At 39.0% G+C, this 20,581-nt stretch overlaps 1 protein-coding gene across 3 annotated transcripts in view; it reads right to left on the minus strand.

Moving 5' to 3' along the window:
* LOC126416290 (zinc finger protein 836-like) overlaps nt 1-20,581 on the minus strand; it is a 208,782-nt gene that overhangs the window by 155,669 nt on the left and 32,532 nt on the right. For 2 of the 3 annotated variants that reach the window (XM_050083941.1, XM_050083940.1), the window contains exons 4-6: nt 19,458-19,628; nt 9,585-9,717; nt 6,338-6,655 (exon numbers count right to left, since the gene is read on the minus strand). In XM_050083941.1, coding sequence (XP_049939898.1) covers nt 6,338-6,655; nt 9,585-9,717; nt 19,458-19,628 — 622 coding nt within the window. The remainder of the gene's footprint in view (nt 1-6,337; nt 6,656-9,584; nt 9,718-19,457; nt 19,629-20,581) is intronic. The other variant, XM_050083942.1, reaches the window with a different exon arrangement.

The raw sequence follows: 20,581 nt of genomic DNA on the forward strand, positions 1-20,581 counted from the left end.
TCTAGTGGACTCAACAGTGCAGCCCGGATACCCACCACCCAATACCAGAAGTCAAAGAATCTGCAGCCTACACGGTTGCAGAGTTACGAGAGTGGTTTGAAAAGTTCTCGGAATCACCACGAGAGGTCAGCACTAGCCCAATGAGTTGTTCACATGATACTCATTGGACTGTTGCCTGTAAACATGTGCCACATCAGTGCTCTTGGAAGAGAGCTGTGGCAGTGATGTCACTCTGTTGTTGTTCCCGCATAGTGATTGGCGAATAAGGGGGGGGGGCGGGGGGGGGGGGGGGAGAGAGAGAGAGAGAGAGAGAGAGAGAGAGAGAGAGAGAGAGAGAGAGAGAGAGAGAGAACTGAGCAGTGGTTAAGTACTTCGTAAAGAAAGGTATGAAAGCAAAAGACATTCATGCTGATTTCCAGAATATACTGGGGTACTCTCCTCCTTCATATTCAGCCGTGCCAAGCAGACAAACAAATTTAAATTTGGTAGGGAGAGCTTAGATAAATATCCACACAGTGTTGGCCAAGATGTGTCACTACTCCAGAAATCATTGCAAAAGTGCACAAAATGGTCATGGAGAATCAACGATTGAAAGTGCGTGAAATTTCTCATGGTTGCCAGATGTCATTTGAAGGGGTGTATCACATTTTAACTGAAGAATTAGAAAGTAAAAAATTATCTGCAAGATGGGTGCCAGGACTCTTGATGCTGGATCAAAAACGCATGGGAATGGGCATATCAGAAAAATGTTTGGCCCATTTTAGGAGAAATGAACAAGATTTTTTTCTCTGGTTTGTGACCACAGATGAAACTTGGGTGCACTACTACACCCCATAGACAAAACAACAGTCAAAGCAGTGGAAACATGGTGATTCACCACCGCCAAAGAAAGCAAAGACAATTCCTTTGGCGGGAAAGGTCATGACATCAGTGTTCTGGGATGCGAAAGGGATTCTGTTAGTAGATTATCTTCCCACTGGGCAAACAATTACTGGAGAATACTATGCTAACGTCCTGGACAAATTGCAACATAAGATACGCAAAAAAAGGCCAGGTTTAGCAAGGAAGAAAGTCCTCTTCCATCAAGACAATGAGCGCCCACACATGCGCCGTCGCCATGGCAAAATTATATGAACTAAGGTATGAATTGTTGCAACACCCTCCTTTATTCACCTGATATGGCTCCGTCAGACTTCCATCTCATCCCAAAACTGAAAATTTTTCTTGGTGGACAAAGATTCACTTCAAACGAAGAATTGATAGCTGGAGTTGACAACTATTTTGCAGGCCTGGAGGAAATTCGTTTTCGAGATGGGATCAAGGCACTGGAGCATCGTTGGACCAAGTTCATTAATCAACAAGGAGACTACATTGAAAAATAAAAAAAGTTTCTTTTTTTCTATTCCGTTCCGAGAACTTTTCAAACCACCCTCGTATATGAGCCTCTGATTCACACCTTGATCTTGACTCTGTACCAAAGGACCAGAGCCTGTTCTGTTGATGACGCTACAGTTGGTGAGCTTCACCCTCATCTCGCAAGCAAGACCACTAAAGCTAGCCACCCGAAACAAGAGGGATTCTCTCCAATCTACATCAACACACATTGTATGTACCGACATAAGCTACCACCTGCAGTTGGCTGATCCCTGTGCTCTTCATGGCATCCAGAAGCAACCTTTCCACAGCTGGATTGACTTCTTCTGGAATGTAACCACAGAGTGCACTGCATTTCTTCCCCTCCTTGGCAGCCATATCCGTAAGGGGACCCACAAAGTACCTAATGTTGGAGCTCCCAACTATCAGTAAATCCACCCTCTGTGACTACATCTGGCTAAATGACTTTGTCAGTCATAGATAGCACCCAAAAGTCGTCCATCAGACGTATCTGGTGGGCCCTCCAATCAGCCCCTTGGAAAGCCTTTCACTGCCTGCAACACCTTGGTACAACCTTCCACTCGACCGTGTGTAAGGGTGTCCTATGATGTGCTACTGCAGTGACAAAAGCTAGCAGCTGACTCTACACGTACCCCTAATGGGACTTTTATGCTCTAAATTGTACTGCCTTTAATAGATCTGCTAAATTCGTTATACATTAACTCCATCTGGACCAACTTAAACCACAGCAATATATTAATGTTTTAAATGATGAAAAGAAGCACATAACAGATTGAACATATATAATGGGTATTTTAACTTTGGTGTACACCCCCCCCCCCCCCTGTTATGTCTTCACATAACCCAGGGGTACCCTCCAGGGGTGAGCATGCACTGGCTGTATACCGCTGCTTTAATTCAACCAATACCATACACTGGTTTTATTCAGAATAATGAATGGATAGATCAGTCAATGAAAACACTAAAGAAACGTTTCCATGGAAAGAAACTTCTAGGTCAGTATCACTAGTTTGATAATTAGTTTCAGCTTACTGATGAGCCAACTTAAGATCTAAAAGCCAGAAAAATGCATAACAGACATGGAACAATAGCACAATACATTTTATATTTAAACTTTCACTATTGTTCATGCCTGTTTTGCAACTTTTTTTTAATCTGAAGATGGCTTGTCAATGAGCTGAAACTAGTTATCAAATAAAGGAGTTTTAGTAATCTTGACCTGGAATTTTTTTCCACATACACTGATAAAAAAAAAAGATCCAAACACCAACAAGGAGTTGTGTGGCATAAACAAAAGTTGGTAGGCACGTTTATACATCTGATAGATAATGTCTATTCCAATTTCACGCAAGACATCCAAGAGTGGCACTAATAGCCTCACTTTGAGGATGCAAATCAGGTTTGCTTTAAATACAAGGCGTAACAATGGTAAAAGTTAGTTACCTCTGAGATTGGATATAGTGAGTTGATGGTAGTCAATAATGCTCTCAAGGCAAAAAAGAAGCCACTATCAGCACCTCACTGATTTTGAACAATGTTGTGTAATGGTGCTAGGAGAAGCCGGATGTCCCTTCTGCGTAATTGCAGAAAGACTAAGCAGGAAGGTAACCACCGAACATGATTGCTGGCAACAGTGGTCATGAGAATTCAGTCACAAGACAACCAAGCTACAGACGGCCACACCATATTACCGCGAAAGAAGACCATCACATTTGGCATATGGCTCTGGCACATCGTACTGCATCTGCAGCAGCAATTTGAGTAGCAGTTGGCACCACAGTGGCACAACAATCTGTTACAAATAAGTTACTTCCAGGTCATCTCGGACCCAGAAGCCCTCTAAGTGTGCATTCACTCACCCCAAGCCTCTGCCATTTGCAACTTCAGCAGTGTCACGCAAGTGCTCATTGGAGGGCAGCGTGGAAGTCTGCTGTGTTTTCTGATGACAGTTGGTTCTGCCTCGGTGCCAGTGATGGTCCTGTATTGGTTAGGAGGAGGCCAGTTGAGGGCCTGCAACCAACCTGTCTGTGTGCTAGACAGACTGAGCCTACACCTGGAGTTATGGTCTGGGGTGCGATTTCGTATGACGGCAGTATGTCAGTCTGGTAATTCGACCTGTTGAGTAGCCATTCATGGACAGCATACCAGCAGGTGTTTCCCATACCAGTGTGTGTTTTCCAACAGGATAACACTAGCCCATATGCTGCTGTTGCAACCCAACATGCTCTACAGTGTGTCAACAAGTTGCCTTGGTCCACTCTATCACCAGATCTGTCTCCAATTGATCACTTATGAGACATAAGACAACTCCAACATCATCCACAAACATCATCCCTGTATTGATTGATCACGTGTAACAAGCATGGAAGTCCATCCCACAAACTGACATCTGGCACCCGTACAGCACAATGCATGGACATTTGCTTGCCTGCATTCAACATTCTGGTGGTTCATTAGTTATTAATGTACCAGTATTTCACATTTGCTACGGTTTATCTTGTAGTTACATTAACCTACGATCTTGCAATGTTAATCGCTTAAATATGTTACCTAGAAAAATGTATTCCCAAAATTTCATTACTCTACATTAATTATTTTTGGTGTTGCAATTCTTTTTTCTGTCAGTGTATTTTAACGTAACAGATCACTTATCTTCCAATTTGACAATGTCAAATAACATCAACAATGGATTGTATCAACTGCTTTCATTCGGCTGCTCCCAAAGATTAGTTTTGCTCAACAGCAAAGAACGAATGAATAATTCAAATTAGACCTGAAGTTACAACCAAATGAGTTGAATGTTTCACAACAACCAACTGAATTAATTGTTTCCATCACTACTAATCAGCAGGCTTTATACTCGTTGCCTAGGTTACAATCCAGTTCAGAATGGGCGGAAAAGTATGATCAATATGTGACCTGACATTTGTAATTGAGGCACGAATCATTCCATCACCTAAGTCATACAGCCACTGGATTGTCACGTGCCACCATGTCAAGGTATACCAAGACTGCTTCCATTCAGGGAAAACTGTCACCTCCAAAATCAACTGTTGTGGGCAGCAGTGTACTGACAACAGGGATCACCATCAACAATCACAATATGGGCTCAGTTGAACTTACCAATACCAGATATCTGCTTTGACCTGTGACATAAGATGATATGGCATGTGATGTCGTAAGTGCCCAGAACAAAGAGAGCACAGAATACTGACAATATTTATGTTGCTCTTCTATTATTTCTTGGGATGTAAGTTGCGATAAAAGGCAGGAGTTTGGTTGCGAGTTGGTAAACTCAACAAATGTGAATATGAAACTTATGAAATCTAATTGTTATGAAACAAATACCCATAACATAGCCTGAGGTCTAGGATCAGTTGAAAGGTGACAATCTGGCTGTGAGTTGGTGAAGCCAACAAATGTACTGTCATGACAATAACTGGAATTCTTGTTGTGACACATATTTTACGCATATTAGATTTTTATGTCCCTCATTTTGACAACACTAAGGGTGAAAGCTGATGACTGATTTTGGCACATTCAATATTTCCATAGTTTGTAAAAGGAGGTAGATGAGGCTCAGTAAAACAATTACTTATTTACTAATCCAAGACTCAATAACAACAACAACAACAACAACTGGAGAGCAGCCATACTGTTGTGGGAAGGAAGACTAGGGTTTAATGTTTGTCACAATGACATACGGTTTAGGGTTTAACGTTTGTCACAATCTCGTCCTTAGAGATGGAGGACAAGCTTGGATTGACATAGGATACCATCCACGTCTTTTTAAAATGAACCATCCCAGCATTTGCCTCATGCAATTTAAGGAAACCACGAGAAGCCAAAATCTGGTGGCTACACAGGAATTTGAACTGCCAGTCTCTCTGACACACGTCCAGCATCATAACATTGCGCTATATCACTCGGTCTCTTGCTAACGAGTAGAGAAGCCACAGTCCCACATTCCTGCCTCAAGTAAACATACACCACATGGCACACAGCAAACACCATCACTAGATACTCAGAGCTTGAGATGTGTTACAGTACAGTAACACCACACAAAAACCAGGGTTACTAATTTAACCCTGTTCAAGGCAGAACGTAAAGGTATTCTTCTATGGATGATGATTGCATAGTACAAAAAATGGGCTCTCGTGAGCCTACCATTGTCTTTCAACAGAAAGCAATACAAAAACCATCTAGCCAATCATATGCATCTGTTGTTCACTTATAATACCCTATAGGCAACAACCAAGACTCTATTAGTCTTAAAATGGCTCAAAATTAGTCTGAAGAACGCTCAAGGATATGAGAATGCTTCTATGACCCCCTACTTTCAAGATCACTCGACCTCAAACCCAATGAGCAAGACCTGTGCAATCTTGGACTTATTTCTGACCAGTTTTTGTAGCTGTGGATGACGGTTGAGCCGTTATCACTCAGGATGGCTCCCAAATACTTCCAACATCTTGTAGCTTCTATGCAATATCACTCCACTGCCATCCTCAGGATGAGAGGTGGTGTTACACGCAACTGCGCAGTGGTCGCTACTGGGTAGATGTGTGTAATTCAACCACTCATGGATGTATTTTACAAAATGACCACTCTAGCTTCCTAGTGAGGCTCGTTCGGGCAAAATCTGCCTTATCTGTGAGTACTGTAATTTATTCATTTACTTATTTGCTGGTAAACTGTATCCAAATGTTTAGTGAAAACAAGTTATTATTCTGGAACTGCCAACGACAACAATAACAACAAAAATAACAACAACAACAACTTCATACACAAATTTTGTCCGCTGTTGTTACACCATATTCGGATTATACTTTGCCCGAATTATAGTGTCCAGTAATGGTTCGCCCGGTCATAATCAAAACTGATCGCAAAATTTGGTCAAGAGGCAACTTTAAAATAACGTATGTGGTGAACACAAACTTACATGTTCCACCTTCCTTTTCTGCTTCTGCCACAATCTCCTCCAAAAGCACTGCATCAGTGAAATCTCCCTGCTCCTGAAGTTCACTAAATTCTGTATCTCCAAGGGACTCTTTCACAAACTCCATCTTAACATCCACAGACTCTACAAAATTTTCATTGTTGAGTGCTTCAACAAAACTTTCGTTTGCTAATGTCGGTGTAGAGTTATTTCCTTCTAATGATTCTGCAAATTCGTTTTTTTCCAATGCCTCCAACGATTGAGTGTCTTCAAACTCTGTTTTCATTGCTCCCTGCTGAAATTCAGTCTTTACAGATAATCCTGAAAGACATCCAGAACTGTTTTATTCTGTTGCCACAAAATAATACAATGATTTTCATGCAACAGAAAACACTAAGGGCCGATTGTATAAATGTCGCTAACAACAGATCAACTGTGTGCTGAGTTCTGAAAATGAACCAAGTTGATGAAATCCCTTTTTTGTATAACACTAAACTTGGATCAACTGGATGTGGTTCAGTGCTGATCTAAATTAGCATGAGACATGCTTGGAAATACCAAAATATCAGCTATCAACATGACTATCACACACTGACCTGGCTATTATTGGTATATTACAGATAAAACAGTATTTATTGTTGAAGATTTCATGTTTTCAAGATGAAGAAAAATAATCACCACAAACTTGTCAAACTTCTTCAAGAAACTTCTCCATGCCAAAAAAAAACAATTTAACTCTTGGTGATTAAGGCTTGTAAATGCAGAATGCTGCCCATCATAGAGGTTCAAAATATTAGAAAACAGCAGGTAGCATATTCAGGTGGCATGGACTCAAAAGTTAGTGATTTTATAATTGTATTCATGGCTGTTCACGGTTCAGCAGCTGATTATAATTAATGGCCAACTTGCATTGGCTGTAAGGTGGTACAATCTATTTGACTTTGAAAGAAAACTGTTGCCAAATGTGGCAGTGTGTGAGACTTTCAGTTGTTTGCTGAGCATGACGCAAACATACATATTACAGGTCACTGGCCATGGTATTAATGTCTTTCTGTGCACGCCAAAGCTTCAATGGTTTGCAGGTTTTTAAGCCTAGTTATTCAATGCAACCACAACTTATTACTGCAGAAAGCAGCAGAAGTATATATTTTTATTGTCTACTTAGGTACAGCTGTCACCAACCCCAAGTTAGTTTGACCGCAACATGGCATGGTCCTTTTGGAAATGGCATAAAATTGCCTTCCTCAGACTTTTGAACGTACTCATTCAGATGTATGGGGATCTAGAGGTTAATGTGGAATGTGAACCACAGTGCAACTTGGGTTTTTGCTCAATAAACAAGCACTCCCAGAGAAGAAAGGCCTTATAAATGAAGGGAAAAAGAGCCAGACTTCGGGTATTCATCAACGCATGTGCTATTGCCACAGAAATCTATGCACAAAATTGGCATTTAATAGTTAAATTGTCACCCTCCTGTGAATACTGGCTTGCAAAAAAAATTTTAAAGTGTATGGTTACTGCTATTCAAGCCTAGAGAATATTTCTGTAAGAGATGTTCAACCATTGTTAGCTGCAGTAAAATTCCAGTTACTTACTGTTCACTGCAAATCATTTGAATTTCCCTTTCTTACACTGCTATTAAGAATCTATGAAAGGCCTTTTAACTTTTCATATTAATTAAAAGTCATTTTTAAGAATTATTATGGGACCAATTATTACTTGCACTCTTTACTTTCTTTGTCAATATTTTTCTTCAATTAATGTAACTGTCTAAGAACTTGATTTAATCTGTGAAATTTTGGTTGTCAAAGTTGATCCTAGTTCACAGTGAAATAATCTGAGATTAAGATTTAAACAACACAGATTACCAAGTTCAGCTTGATCCGAGTTTTATTTCTTGTGCTAATCTAAGATCAACTGCTTTATACAATCGGGCCTACATGGTATTTCCTGGTTAATTTCATTAATGATACATGTGAACTGCACACATTGTGAAACTTGTCCTGTGTTATTAGGACAAACCAAAGAAAAAAAGTAAACAGTAACTTGAACAATAATAATAATAATGACACCAAGATGCTAAGGCACAAGCTACTTCAAACATACAAAAAGATGATTTTTTTAACTTTATGAAATTTAAGAACAGAAGCTCAGTACTAAGACAATTATTGTAATACATTTTCTCAAATATAGTGATTTTTGTAATACTGATTCTTAGGCAAATTTGTAAAAAGCAAATCCTGATTTCAAAACATTTACTGACTTCGTAATTTTATATGTCTTCCCATACGTCAATATAAAACTGTTTCATACATCAATATTAATTTCATTTCACAAGGTAATCTCTTAAAAAATGGAGCTACTTTACTATGTCATGCAGAATCTACTTCGTTATTACAACTGGATTTTCTGTTTTTCTGAACATGATACATTTCACTCATAAAGAACCTGACATTAGGTAAGTAAGATGTTAAAATTCCATTTGGTTTGTTTCAAAAAATTCAAAAGTAAAAATCTAAATTACAGGCAAACAGATGTAACACTTCTGTTACACCTCAACCCTCGAGTGGGCGCCCTATGCATAAAGTGTGCGAACCACAAATAACATTGTCTTGTATGGTTCCATTGTTGTTTTACAATTGTGATCCCATACCGATTTCTCCATTATTGCTTCAGCTAACATAGTGATAAGTTATGGTGTCATAGCTCCAAGAGAGCAATATTAATATAAAACAGCGAGCTACGTGAGAAAAAAAAAATTAAAATCCAAGCAAGAACATGATACAGATTACAGGCTAGCAACACAATCCCATTATTGTCTACGCGATCATTAGTAATATCAAATAATCAGTTGGCTGGGAGCTAATGCAACTGTGTTGTTGAATGTTTTGAATGGGTCATTACAGTGGGGTAACACTTGTACACAGAAACAGAGTGATATAATTTTATCTTATTATTTCAATTAAACGGTGCTTTAGCCCGTATAATGTAAGTTTATTTTATCGTTGTCAAATTAAACTAAAATTAAACTGTGATTTTGCTCATACATGTTCACCTTGGTATTCTTTACATGAGTACAAAGTACACCATGTGCCTGCTCGCCTTATGAAAAATGGTGCGTCTGCTCGAGGGTTAAATAACAGCAATGAAAACATTGAAAAATCAGCAGAGAATATGAATTATAAGCAAATACCTTTGCAACAACAAGATGCTATTCTTTAAAAAATTGATAATTTATAAAACCACGTACCTTCATTTTTCAACACTTGCAACACTGATCCAAACTGCTGATCATCCAAAGTTAGTGTTTCCCCATTTGTATGTAACTGAGAAACCAATAACTGAACGCCGACATTGTGACTTTGCTGTTCTACACAAGTAACCTACAATAGAACAAGTGAAATGTATTAAACATTACTATTACATTTAACTACTGAACAGAGTTGAAAAAAGTGAGAATGAAATAAGGGAATGTCTGAGCACTTTTTGTGTCCCAGAATTGTTAAAGGAGATGACGAGGCCCACAGCAACCATGAAAAGTCACAGCTAAAAAGACTCCAGTGATGTCACTCTAAATGCAGTTGGCCACCAGTGGACACAGACAGGCTTTCAAAAGGAAAAGGAGACTTGAACTTACCGCAAAAAACTCCAGGCAGTGACATCAAGTTGGTATTAGTGATGGCACACAGCCCAATACCACACCAGCCACCAGAGCCAAATGTGACAGATTTTCAGGATAGGAACATTGAATACTCTACTGATGACAAAAAAATACTTGAAGACATGTTCAGCCTCATGGGAAAGAGAACATTGCTGCCACTGGAGTTAAGTGAAACACAGGAAAACAGGAGAAGTATGTCAGATTGGACTTTAAAATCTACTGATCCAGAAATGAAACAGAGCAGAAGAACAGAGTAGCATTTATTCTGCATAAAAACATAAATGCTTGCAGTCAGGTTGAGTTTGTTAAAGAAAGAATAATAAAATTCGCCATGTAAATTACACACAAAAGGTATAATGTGTTTCACATGTATGGATGACATGTGAAAATCTAACCTTCAGGAGGTGACCATCATCACATCAAGTGGGTTCCTCTCATCTGAGGGCCTGCATAACCTGCTGCTTTTTTCTCAACTTACTCTTCTTTCCTACTCCACAAAAAAATTAATAGTTCCTAAAGGTGGGATTATTGGCAGTACTGGAATTTCATCTTGTGAAAGTTACAATTGGCCATCCATTCTCTACCCCAGTAATTTTATTGTTTTCTCAAATACATTTTTCTTTTGATACAATTAACTGCCTTTCTGGCATTCTTGCTTTGGCTGTGTGTTATATGTAGCTAAAGGTTTCATCTCATCCTCACAACAGGTCATCCTGAAGTCTGATAAGCCCTCGTTACTTTCTTCATAAAGAACATCTTGTCTTCTTGAAAATGAATTTACTCAAAGAAATATATCAATCCAAAATTGTTGTTTAGATAAGAATTTCAGAAAGTTCAAATATAAAATGTAATCTTTCCAAAAAATAGTGTAAATAATTTAGGAGTAAAGGAGAACACTCACCGAATAACAGAAATGTTGTGGTGTCAACTGGCACATGTGAAAGAGAAAGAAAATTTGCTAGCTTTCAGAATAAATCCTTTGACACAGTGCACAAACAGGGCAGGGGGGAGGGGGATTTCCCGCATTCTCCCTTGGTTTCCTGCTTAAAAATACACTTTTTTTACAGATGAAAATACATTATATCCTGGGTGAATGTACAGTTTTTCCATGTTAAGTGACAATATACTTTCCCTCAGAGCTGTAGAACTTATCAGTACTTTGAATTGTAAAGATTTTATACACCTGTGTAGAACTTCCTGGGCACTTTAGGAAATGAAATCCAGCAAAAACAATGCGTTTTGGAAAGATCTCTGGTGAACGGCAGCAAGCACACAGCATATTTTTGTATTACAAACTATAAATACCAATTCCACCAAAGCAACACAGTAGCTTCTGAAGCACTGAAATCAAGATTATGCTGCACGATGAACTTTTGTCAGCCAATCATATTCATGTCACGTGATCTCATCAGCGAATGATAGCAGATATTCAGAGCATAGGAAACATCATGTAGTCAGCCAATAGCAACATCACTGTTAAGTAGTGCACACACATAAATAGGAAAAGTTAATGGTTTAAATCAATATACATACAGTGTAGCCACAAGAAAAGATAAGCTTTCACATGCCAAAAAAATTTTCTGTGACGTTTTTATTTTCAGGAGGTTGTGGTTAGAGCACAGCTTAAACTGCAGCATCTTAATATTTCTGACATGCATGAATACATATTTCTCTGCTGTGCACCAAACATTTGGTGTGTTACCTGGCTGAATACATCTCATCGAGCACTTAGGCTTTTCCATGGAAAAGCCAAATGAACTCAACTCTCACTTCTATTCTTTTGAAGGATAATTATACTGTTTGCTATTGTTATTATGCAATTCATAATCAGTGAAAGAACTAAAATAAATATGAAAAACTAATGTTGAAGCTTGTTCTTTCTTAGCGTCAGTTACCCTTTAAGATATATCAAACACAAATGTGCCAGTAAGATTTTAAATAATGTCATAACTGGTCCTCAAAGTGTTACATTTTGAATGAGAGTCAAATGTGCTGTGATGTAAGAAATTCATCGCACATTCTCATACATAACATAATCCATCTTATGTAAATGGAAATTCACTTCCCAAGTACCACTCCTCAAAATCACAATATTTTTCTGCAACCTGTTATAAATGTAAACAGCTGTGACATCCTGCTCATCAAAAGCAGTCTACTGTTATGAAGTATTGCATAGCCTTCGTCCTAAAGGCTTTGACACATTTCGCTATCGGCAGACGCTTGTGTGCACAATTTGTTACATTGTTGTAAATGGTGCATTTTCTTTGCAACTTAAGTTTTATTTTGATGTTATTCTCTCATTTATATATTATTGCTGCAGTATTATTCTGCAGTAGTGGGCTAAAGTAAAATTCCTTTTTAGAGTATGAGCTCTTACCATCAAAATTACAAAAAATTAACTGACAACTAGAACAATGGCAGTTTCCCAGAATTCTAAAAAATTTCAGATTTTCCCTCATTAAAAAAATTGCTTCGTTTTTCTCAGAGTTCCCAGTTGTACTGTGGCATATACACCTTATTTCACAAGCTTCTGTACACATGAACACAACACAACACTGTAAGCTCACAGGTAGAGTGTGTGTGTGTGTGTGTGTGTGTGTGTGTGTGTGTGTGTGTGTGTGTGTGTGAAGAGGGGGGGGGGGGGGGGGGGGGCAGGGGATTGTATTCTAGATTGTTGGGAGGATTTATACCAAAATTGACAAGTCAACACCTCTGCTATTCCGCGAGTGGTCTCCTTTACTATCAAATTATTTACATTCTGCCAGAACATTCATTACTATTAAAAAAAACTGTGTTATTGTCTTGTAGCAGTATCTTTTATGTTTACAAAAACGTTTTTGTTGAAATAATCAAATGTAAAATTTGAGATTCTTGAAAAATCTTCCTTTCACAAAAATAAATCCCGATATTCATGCCATTTGAAAGCTAGATCGTCAACAGCAAAAGGAACTTCACTGTGTAGTGTTTCGAGAAATTCAACATAAATTCTAGAACCACTCAGCCTTCTACCATCTCAAACACATGATATTTTAAGTGTGAGAGAGCCTATCTACTGTGCATCGCCTGTCTCTGTGTACAGGTCCAAAGTGAGTAGAAGGAAGACTGTAGACACAGTGGTCGAACAGCACAGACAAGTGTTTGCCAGTCGCGTCATGGAAGTAGTGAAAGAACAAGGAGTGTTTGTGTATTCTGTGCTGTTTTATAACTTGACTATTTGTTGTTGTTGTTGTTGTTGTTGTGGTCTTCAGAGACTGGTTTGATGCAGCTCTCCATGCTACTCTATCCTGTGCAAGCATCTTCATCTCCCAGTACCTACTGCAACCCATATCCTTCTGAATCTGCTTAGTGTATTCATCTCTTGGTCTCCCTCTAAGATTTTTATCCTCCACACTGCCCTCCAGTACTAAATTGGTGATTCCTTGATGCCTCAGAACATGTCCTACCGACCGATCCCTCATTCTAGTCAAGTTGTGCCACAAATTCCTCTTCTCCCCAATTCTATTCAATAGCTCCTCATTAGTTATGTGATCTACCCATCTAATCTTCAGCATTCTTCTGTAGCACCACATTTTGAAAGATTCTATTCTCTTCTTGTCCAAACTATTTTTCGTCCATGATTCACTTCCATACATTGCTAAACTACATACAAATACATTCATAAAAGACTTCCTGACACAAATCTATACTCGATGTTAACAAATTTCTCTTCTTCAGAAAAGCTTCCCTTGCCATTGTAGTCTACAATTTATATCCTCTCCACTTCGACCATCATCAGTTATTTTGCTCCCCAAATAGCAAAAGTCATCTACTACTTTAAGTGTCTCATTTCTTAAACTAATTCCCTCAGCATCACCCAATTTCATTCAACTACATTCCATCACCCTCAGTTTGCTTTTGTTGATGTTCATCTTATATCCTCCTTCCAACACATTGTCCATTCCGTTCAACTGCTCTTCCATATCCTTTGCTTACAATGTCATCGACGAACCTCAAAGTTTTTATTTCTTCTCCATGGATTTTAATTCCAACTCCGAATTTTTCTGCCTGCTAAATATACAGATTCAACAACTTCGGAGATAGGCTACAACCCTGTCTCACTCCCTTCCCAATCACTGCTTTCCTTTCATGCCCCTCAACTCTTATAATTGCCATCTGGTTTCTGCACAAATTGTAAATAGCCTTTCGCTCCCTGTATTTTACCCCTAACAGCACCTTCAGAATTTGAAAGAGAGTAGTCCAGTCAACAATGTCAAAAGCTTTCTCTAAGCCTATAAATGCTAGAAACGTAGGTTTGCCTTTCCTTAATCTACCTTCTAAGATAAGTCGTATTGTCAGTATTGCCTCACGTGTTCCAACATTTCTACGGAATCCAAACCGATCTTCCACGAGGTCAGCTTCCACCAGTTTTTCATTTGTCTGTAAAGAATTCGCATTAGTATTTTGCAGCCGTGACTTATTAAACTGATGGTTCGATAATTTTCACATCTGTCAACACCTGCTTTCCTTGGGATTGGAATTATTATATTCTTCTTGAAGTCTGAGGGTATTTCGCCTGCCTCATACATCTTGTTCGCCAGATGGTAGATTTCTGTCATAGCTGGCTCTCCCAAGGCTGTCAGTAGTTCTAATGGAATACTGTTTACTCCCAGGGCCTTGTTTCGACTCAGGTCTTTCAGTGCTCTCTCAAACTCTTCATGCAGTATCCTATCTCTCATTTCATCTTCATCTACATCCTCTTCCATTTCCATAATACTGTCATCAAGTACATCGCCCTTGTATACACTCTCTATATACTCCTTCCACCTTTCTGCTTTGTGTTCTTCACTTTGAACTGGGTTTCCATCTGAGCTCTTGATATTCATACAAGTGGTTCTCTTTCCTCCATAGGTTCTCTAATTTTCCCGTAGGCAGTATGTATCTTACCCCCTTGAGATATGCCTCTACATCCTTACATTTGTCCTCTAGCCATCCCTGCTTAGCCATTTTGCACTTCTTGTCGATCTCATTTTTGAGACTTTTCTATTCCTTTTTGCCTGCTTCATTTACTGCATTTTTATAGTTTCTCCTTTCATCCATTAAATTCAATGTATCGTCCGTTCCCCAAGGATTTCTACTAGCCCTCGTCTTTTTACCAACTTGATCTTCTGCTGCTTTCATTATTTCATCTATCAAAGCTACCTATTCTTCTTCTACGGTATTTCTTTCCCCCATTCCTGTCCATTGTTCCCTAATGCTCTCCCTGAAACTCTCTACAACCTCTGGTTCTTTCAGTTTATCCAGGTCCCATCTCCTTAAATTCCCACCTTTTTGCAGTTTCTTCAGTTTTAATCTACAGTTCATAACCAATAGATTGTGGTCAGAGTCCACATCTGCCCCTGGAAATGTCTTACAATTTAAAATCTGGTTCCTAAATCTCTGTCTTACCATTCTATAATCTATCTGAAACCTTCTAGTATCTCCAGGCCTCTTCCATGTATACAACCTTCTTTCATGATTCTTGAACCAAGATGATTTAGTTAGGCTCTGTGCAAAATTCTACCAGGTGGCTTCCTCTTCATTTCTTATCTCCATTCCATATTCACCTACTACATTTCCTTCTCTTCCTTTTCCTACTATCGAATTCCAGTCCCCCAAGACTGTTAAATTTTCATCTCCCTTCACTATCTGAATAATTTCTTTTATCTCATCATACATTTCATTAATCTCTTCATCATCTGTGGAGCTAGTTGGCATATAAACTTATACTACTGTGGCAGGCGTGGGATTCGTGTCTATCTTGGCCACAATAATGCGTTCACTACGCTAGTTGTAGTAACTTAACTGCGCTGCTATTTTCTTATTCACTATTAAACCTACTCCTGCACTACCCCTATTCGATTTTGTATTTATAACCCTGTAATCACCTGACCAGAAGTCTTGTTCCTCCTGCCACCGAACTTCACTAATTCCCACTATATCTAAATTTAACCTATCCATTTCCCTTTTTAAATTTTCTAACCTGCCTGCCCGATTAAGTGATCTGACATTCCACGCTCCGATCCGTAGAAAGCCAATTTTCTTTCTCCTGATAACAACGTCCTCCTGAGTAGTCCCCGCTCGGAGATCTGAATGGGAGACTATTTTACCTCCGGAATATTTTGCCCAAGAGGATACGATCATCATTTAACCATACAGGGAAGCTGCATGCCCTCGAGAAAAATTACAGCTGTAGTTTCCCCCTGCTTTCAGCCGTTCACAGTACCAGCATAGCAAGGCCGTTTTGGTTAGTGTTACAAGACCAGATCAGTCAATAATCCACATTGTTGCCCCTGCAACTACTGAAAAGGCTGCTGCCCCTCTTCAGGAACCACATGTTTGTCTGGCCTCTTAACAGATACTCCTCCGTTGTGGTTGCACCTATGGTACGGCTATCTGTATGGCTGAGGCATGGAAGCCTCCTCACCAACAGCAAGGTCCATGGTTTATGGGGGGGGGGGGGGGGGGGGCCTTCATTATTTTAGTGAAAAAAAAAAGAAGAAAAGTTGAAATATTGTTAATTAATGCTCGTCTTGGACTTGAGAGGATTAGACGTGTATTCAGATTCAGGATGAGAATGGACTTGGTTTTTAAGCCATCTTTCTCTTATGTGCACCTGAACTTTGTGTTTCTAACCTTTGGATACGCGAGATTTACTTGACAGTGTTTTTTTTATGTGGAGAATGAGATTTGTGTAAGTTAGATATTTAAATATACATTGTTAAGTGAAGCAAAAGAAACTGCCTACGTCTGCATATTTTTATAAGTAGAAAGAGTCTTGAGAAATTCCTGTTCCTAGTAAATATGCTTTGGAGAAGAAGCGAAAAGGAGGTTGCAGCAGCAAGCTAACCAGCAAGGAAAAAGTAAATCATATCGTTAAAGAAGTGGGAGCTTACACACATACTTCACCACTTTAAGTCGTCCAAAGCATTAGAACTGTCAAATATGTATAAGTGTTAAATTTTTTAAATTTTTTAAATTTTTAAATTTTTAAATAATTCAAGTCAACACAACAAGATTTAATTTTCGTTTGATGTGTATTTATTGTCTTTATGCAGATTGATGAACATTATCGGCTGGTGGATAATAAAATATGTAATTATCACTAAACAGGTCAGTAATCCACAAAGACTTTGAGGACTCTTATCTTAAGTGGATATCATCCACACTCAATCAAAGTTCAGTTTGAAATTTACAGAAGTGACTGACATTTTGACTTTCGAACAACTGTCATTAGTTACTAAACACACACTGCCTGTGACATTGTCGACTGCACCTGGTTAAAGACTGGCACAAAAAGATACAAAGTGTTAAATTTGACAGAAACATAAAAGAAAAAAACCCACATTTTGGTGCCCCCGTCTTGATATCCAACTTAGCCAATATCTCATATCATAGCACGTTATGTGCTAAATACACAAAATCCACGTCAACCACACCACATGTCTTCGACATACTTCACAACCATAACTTCGCTATGCAAGACCAGCAACTGACTGCCGACCTACCTACAAGCATAGTTATCAACCACGTTATGGTTAAGCCGCTACCATTCTAGCAACAGAGGCCAGTTTTATGGAGTGCGCAGCTAGAGAATCAGTTCGTGCTTGCTCATGTAACCACTGAAAACACAAAATGTGCTGGCGTAAGCTGTTGCCAGCACACCAGTCAGCAAAGATGTAGCAAGGAGATCGGTAGTAGGCACTGGATCACACAGTCACTCACTCAATCAGTCAGTCTAGTTGGCATTTGTCATTCACTTGCAGAGTGGCCTTGCTTAGTAACAGGTTACGATAGCGACCAGAGTAGCGTTTATAGCGGGACTTGTACTTCACCAGCAGTGAGGCTAACGTGGGCTATTACAGAAGAGCTTGTACCACAACACAAGGACTCTGTTAAAGATAAGTAACTTCCTGTTCTTGTAAATAAAGAACCTTGTTAATCCACGTGTGCAGTTGTGTTGTAGAAAGAGGATACTGGCCACCAAACAACATCCTCTCCCTCGCTTCCCATGGTACAGGACACTACAGTGGCAATGAGGATAATTCAGTGGCGATCGAAGTTAATCAACTTGGGTGAAGCTTTTGCTTGCTTCTCTTGTATTTCAACATGCACAACTTAATTTTAGACCTTACAGAGCAACTACTAAACTAATTTTTGTCATGCAACTGCTCTACAAGAAGTACTGGGAGAAAAATAAATCATAACTTTTTTGTGGACATCAAGAAAGTCTACAACTGTGTACCAAGCAGGTATATATGAAAATATTTGTGGCCTTAGAAAGTTTCTGATAACTCATCATATATGTAAGATGATTACATTATGAAACCAAGAATTGTATATATGTCCAGAATCAAAGGTCAAGGTTGATCGTAACACAGAATGGGGTCCAATGAGGAAACTGTCTTTTATCCATATTCTTCATCAAAATTGATGAAGTTTTAAAAGCGCTCAAAGGCAGGCTCCAAAATAATGCTTTAGTTTTTGTTTCCAGAATGAGATTTTCACTCTGCAGCGGACTGTGCGCTGATATGAAACTTTCTGGAAGATTAAAACTGTGTACCGGACCGAGACTCGAACTCGGGACCCTTGCCATTCGTGGGCAAGTGCTCTAGCATCTGAGCTACCCAAGCACGACTCACACCCTATCCTCACTGGCAGAAGTAAAGCTGTGGGGACGGGGTGTGAGTTGTGCTTGGAGAGCTCAGGTGGTAGAGCACTTGACCGTAAAAGGTAAAGGTCCCGAGTTCGAGTCTTGGTCCGGCACACAGTTTTAATCTGCCAGGAAGTTTCTTAGTTTCTGTTGATCTTGCACAAGACAGAAATGGCAATGCAAACCGAATTAGATCTTCGGCATGAATAACTCGTAAAAATGTTTCTTAAAATCAGTGAAACCAAGATAGTTTGCTTGACAGTGAATAGGAACTTTTCAACAATCCAACTGTGGATTGTAGATTAGGAGATACATATGACATTTTCAGACTTGGGTAGTATTATTTTCTCAGAGACTACCATACGCAAAGAAATTGGAACAGAATACAAAATGCTTGCTTCCAATTTCTACCATGCAGTACATCTGATACATTTTGACTGAAAATGTCCACAAGTGCCTAGGATCAGCTTGTACAAAATGTACTTCCTAAATATACTAACATATAAATTACAAACACCAACAGTTACTGGATCAAATAAAAAAATGTCTCCAGTTCACAGAAAAGTTCTTCCAATGTTGCTTCTAGAAAACAAATACAAATAAATAATGAATGAAGATATCTGACAACAACTAGGTTCAGGAATAAGCCTGCTAGACCTTTAACCTGAATTGACTGCAGTGGCATGGGCAAATGAAGACAAATGAAGAAGATGACTCACCACAGGACCCATCCAGTTTGATGATTACGAATTTACATGCCTCTCAAACATAAGCAGACGGCAATTAGTACTTACCTGCTGCGGAGCAGACAGGGGCCCACCACAATTATTGGGTGATGAAGGCTCGGACTGAGAGACATGCACAATCTGTGGCATAGTTGTGGGCAGAGATGAGGCTACTGACTGGTACAGAACTGTCTCAACTTCACCATTCACCAAGCCCGATGCTGGTGGAGGCTCCCCCACCTGAATAACATACAACAGATACAGTGTTAACAGTTCCAAAATGTGTGATTGATTAAAGTAATAACTGGCAGTGTTACCATGACGATTATCCATAACACAGTGCAGTTTACCATCATCATCCATCGAACAAGCACTGTTGGATAAATGTCTCCTCTACACTTTTCCCTCAACAAGCATCTTCCACTGCCTGCTGAACAATCATCAGATTTCGAGTGATTTTGATATTAAAAGTCAATGTCTTACTGCTGTAAGTAAAAATTGGTAATACAAGACCGACTGTAAACCTAACCTAACCTAACCAGCTTTCCTTTTGAGACCCATTGGAATCACTGTTTTGAAAGCCCTGTTTTAGTCACAAAAAACACTCCAAGCAATCTTTTGTCTATATTGTTTATTTCTCTCCTTGTTTATCCCGCCACTTCTTCAACTGCCCTAAATATAAAAACTTATCAACTGCTTCTATAATTTTATTATCAATTTGTACTCTTTCTTTATTCATGTTATAATTAATTTACTAATCTACTTTGAAACTGTATTATGATCTTTCAATTGTAGTTGAATTTTATCTGCAGTAGTGTTGAACTGCGCAATGGCATCTGCAACGTAAAGGTTATTCACCAAATATGCATTCCCTCTTTATCTCTCCATTTTAACACTGACTGTCAGGCCCATCAATTGACATGACGCGAAAATTTCAATACGAATCACATGTATTGACAGGTTTCAGCATTCTTCATCATGTTGCAAGGAACATGTAGTTTGTAAAACAGCCGACACATGGCGAAAAAGTAATTCTAAAGCAGCCAGTAGTACGTGTTTGTAGTATGGAATCATGTTGTTGAATGGTAGCAGCTGTTCATTTAGTATGTAAAGAAATGAAAGACGAGGCTTCTCATTTTCTTACAGAGGAAGAAATTTTGTTTGAATTGGAGCAAAATGTTGTTAAGAACGAC

This window comes from Schistocerca serialis, chromosome 8, assembly GCF_023864345.2.
Source record: "Schistocerca serialis cubense isolate TAMUIC-IGC-003099 chromosome 8, iqSchSeri2.2, whole genome shotgun sequence".
NCBI classification, from domain to species: Eukaryota; Metazoa; Arthropoda; class Insecta; order Orthoptera; family Acrididae; genus Schistocerca; species Schistocerca serialis.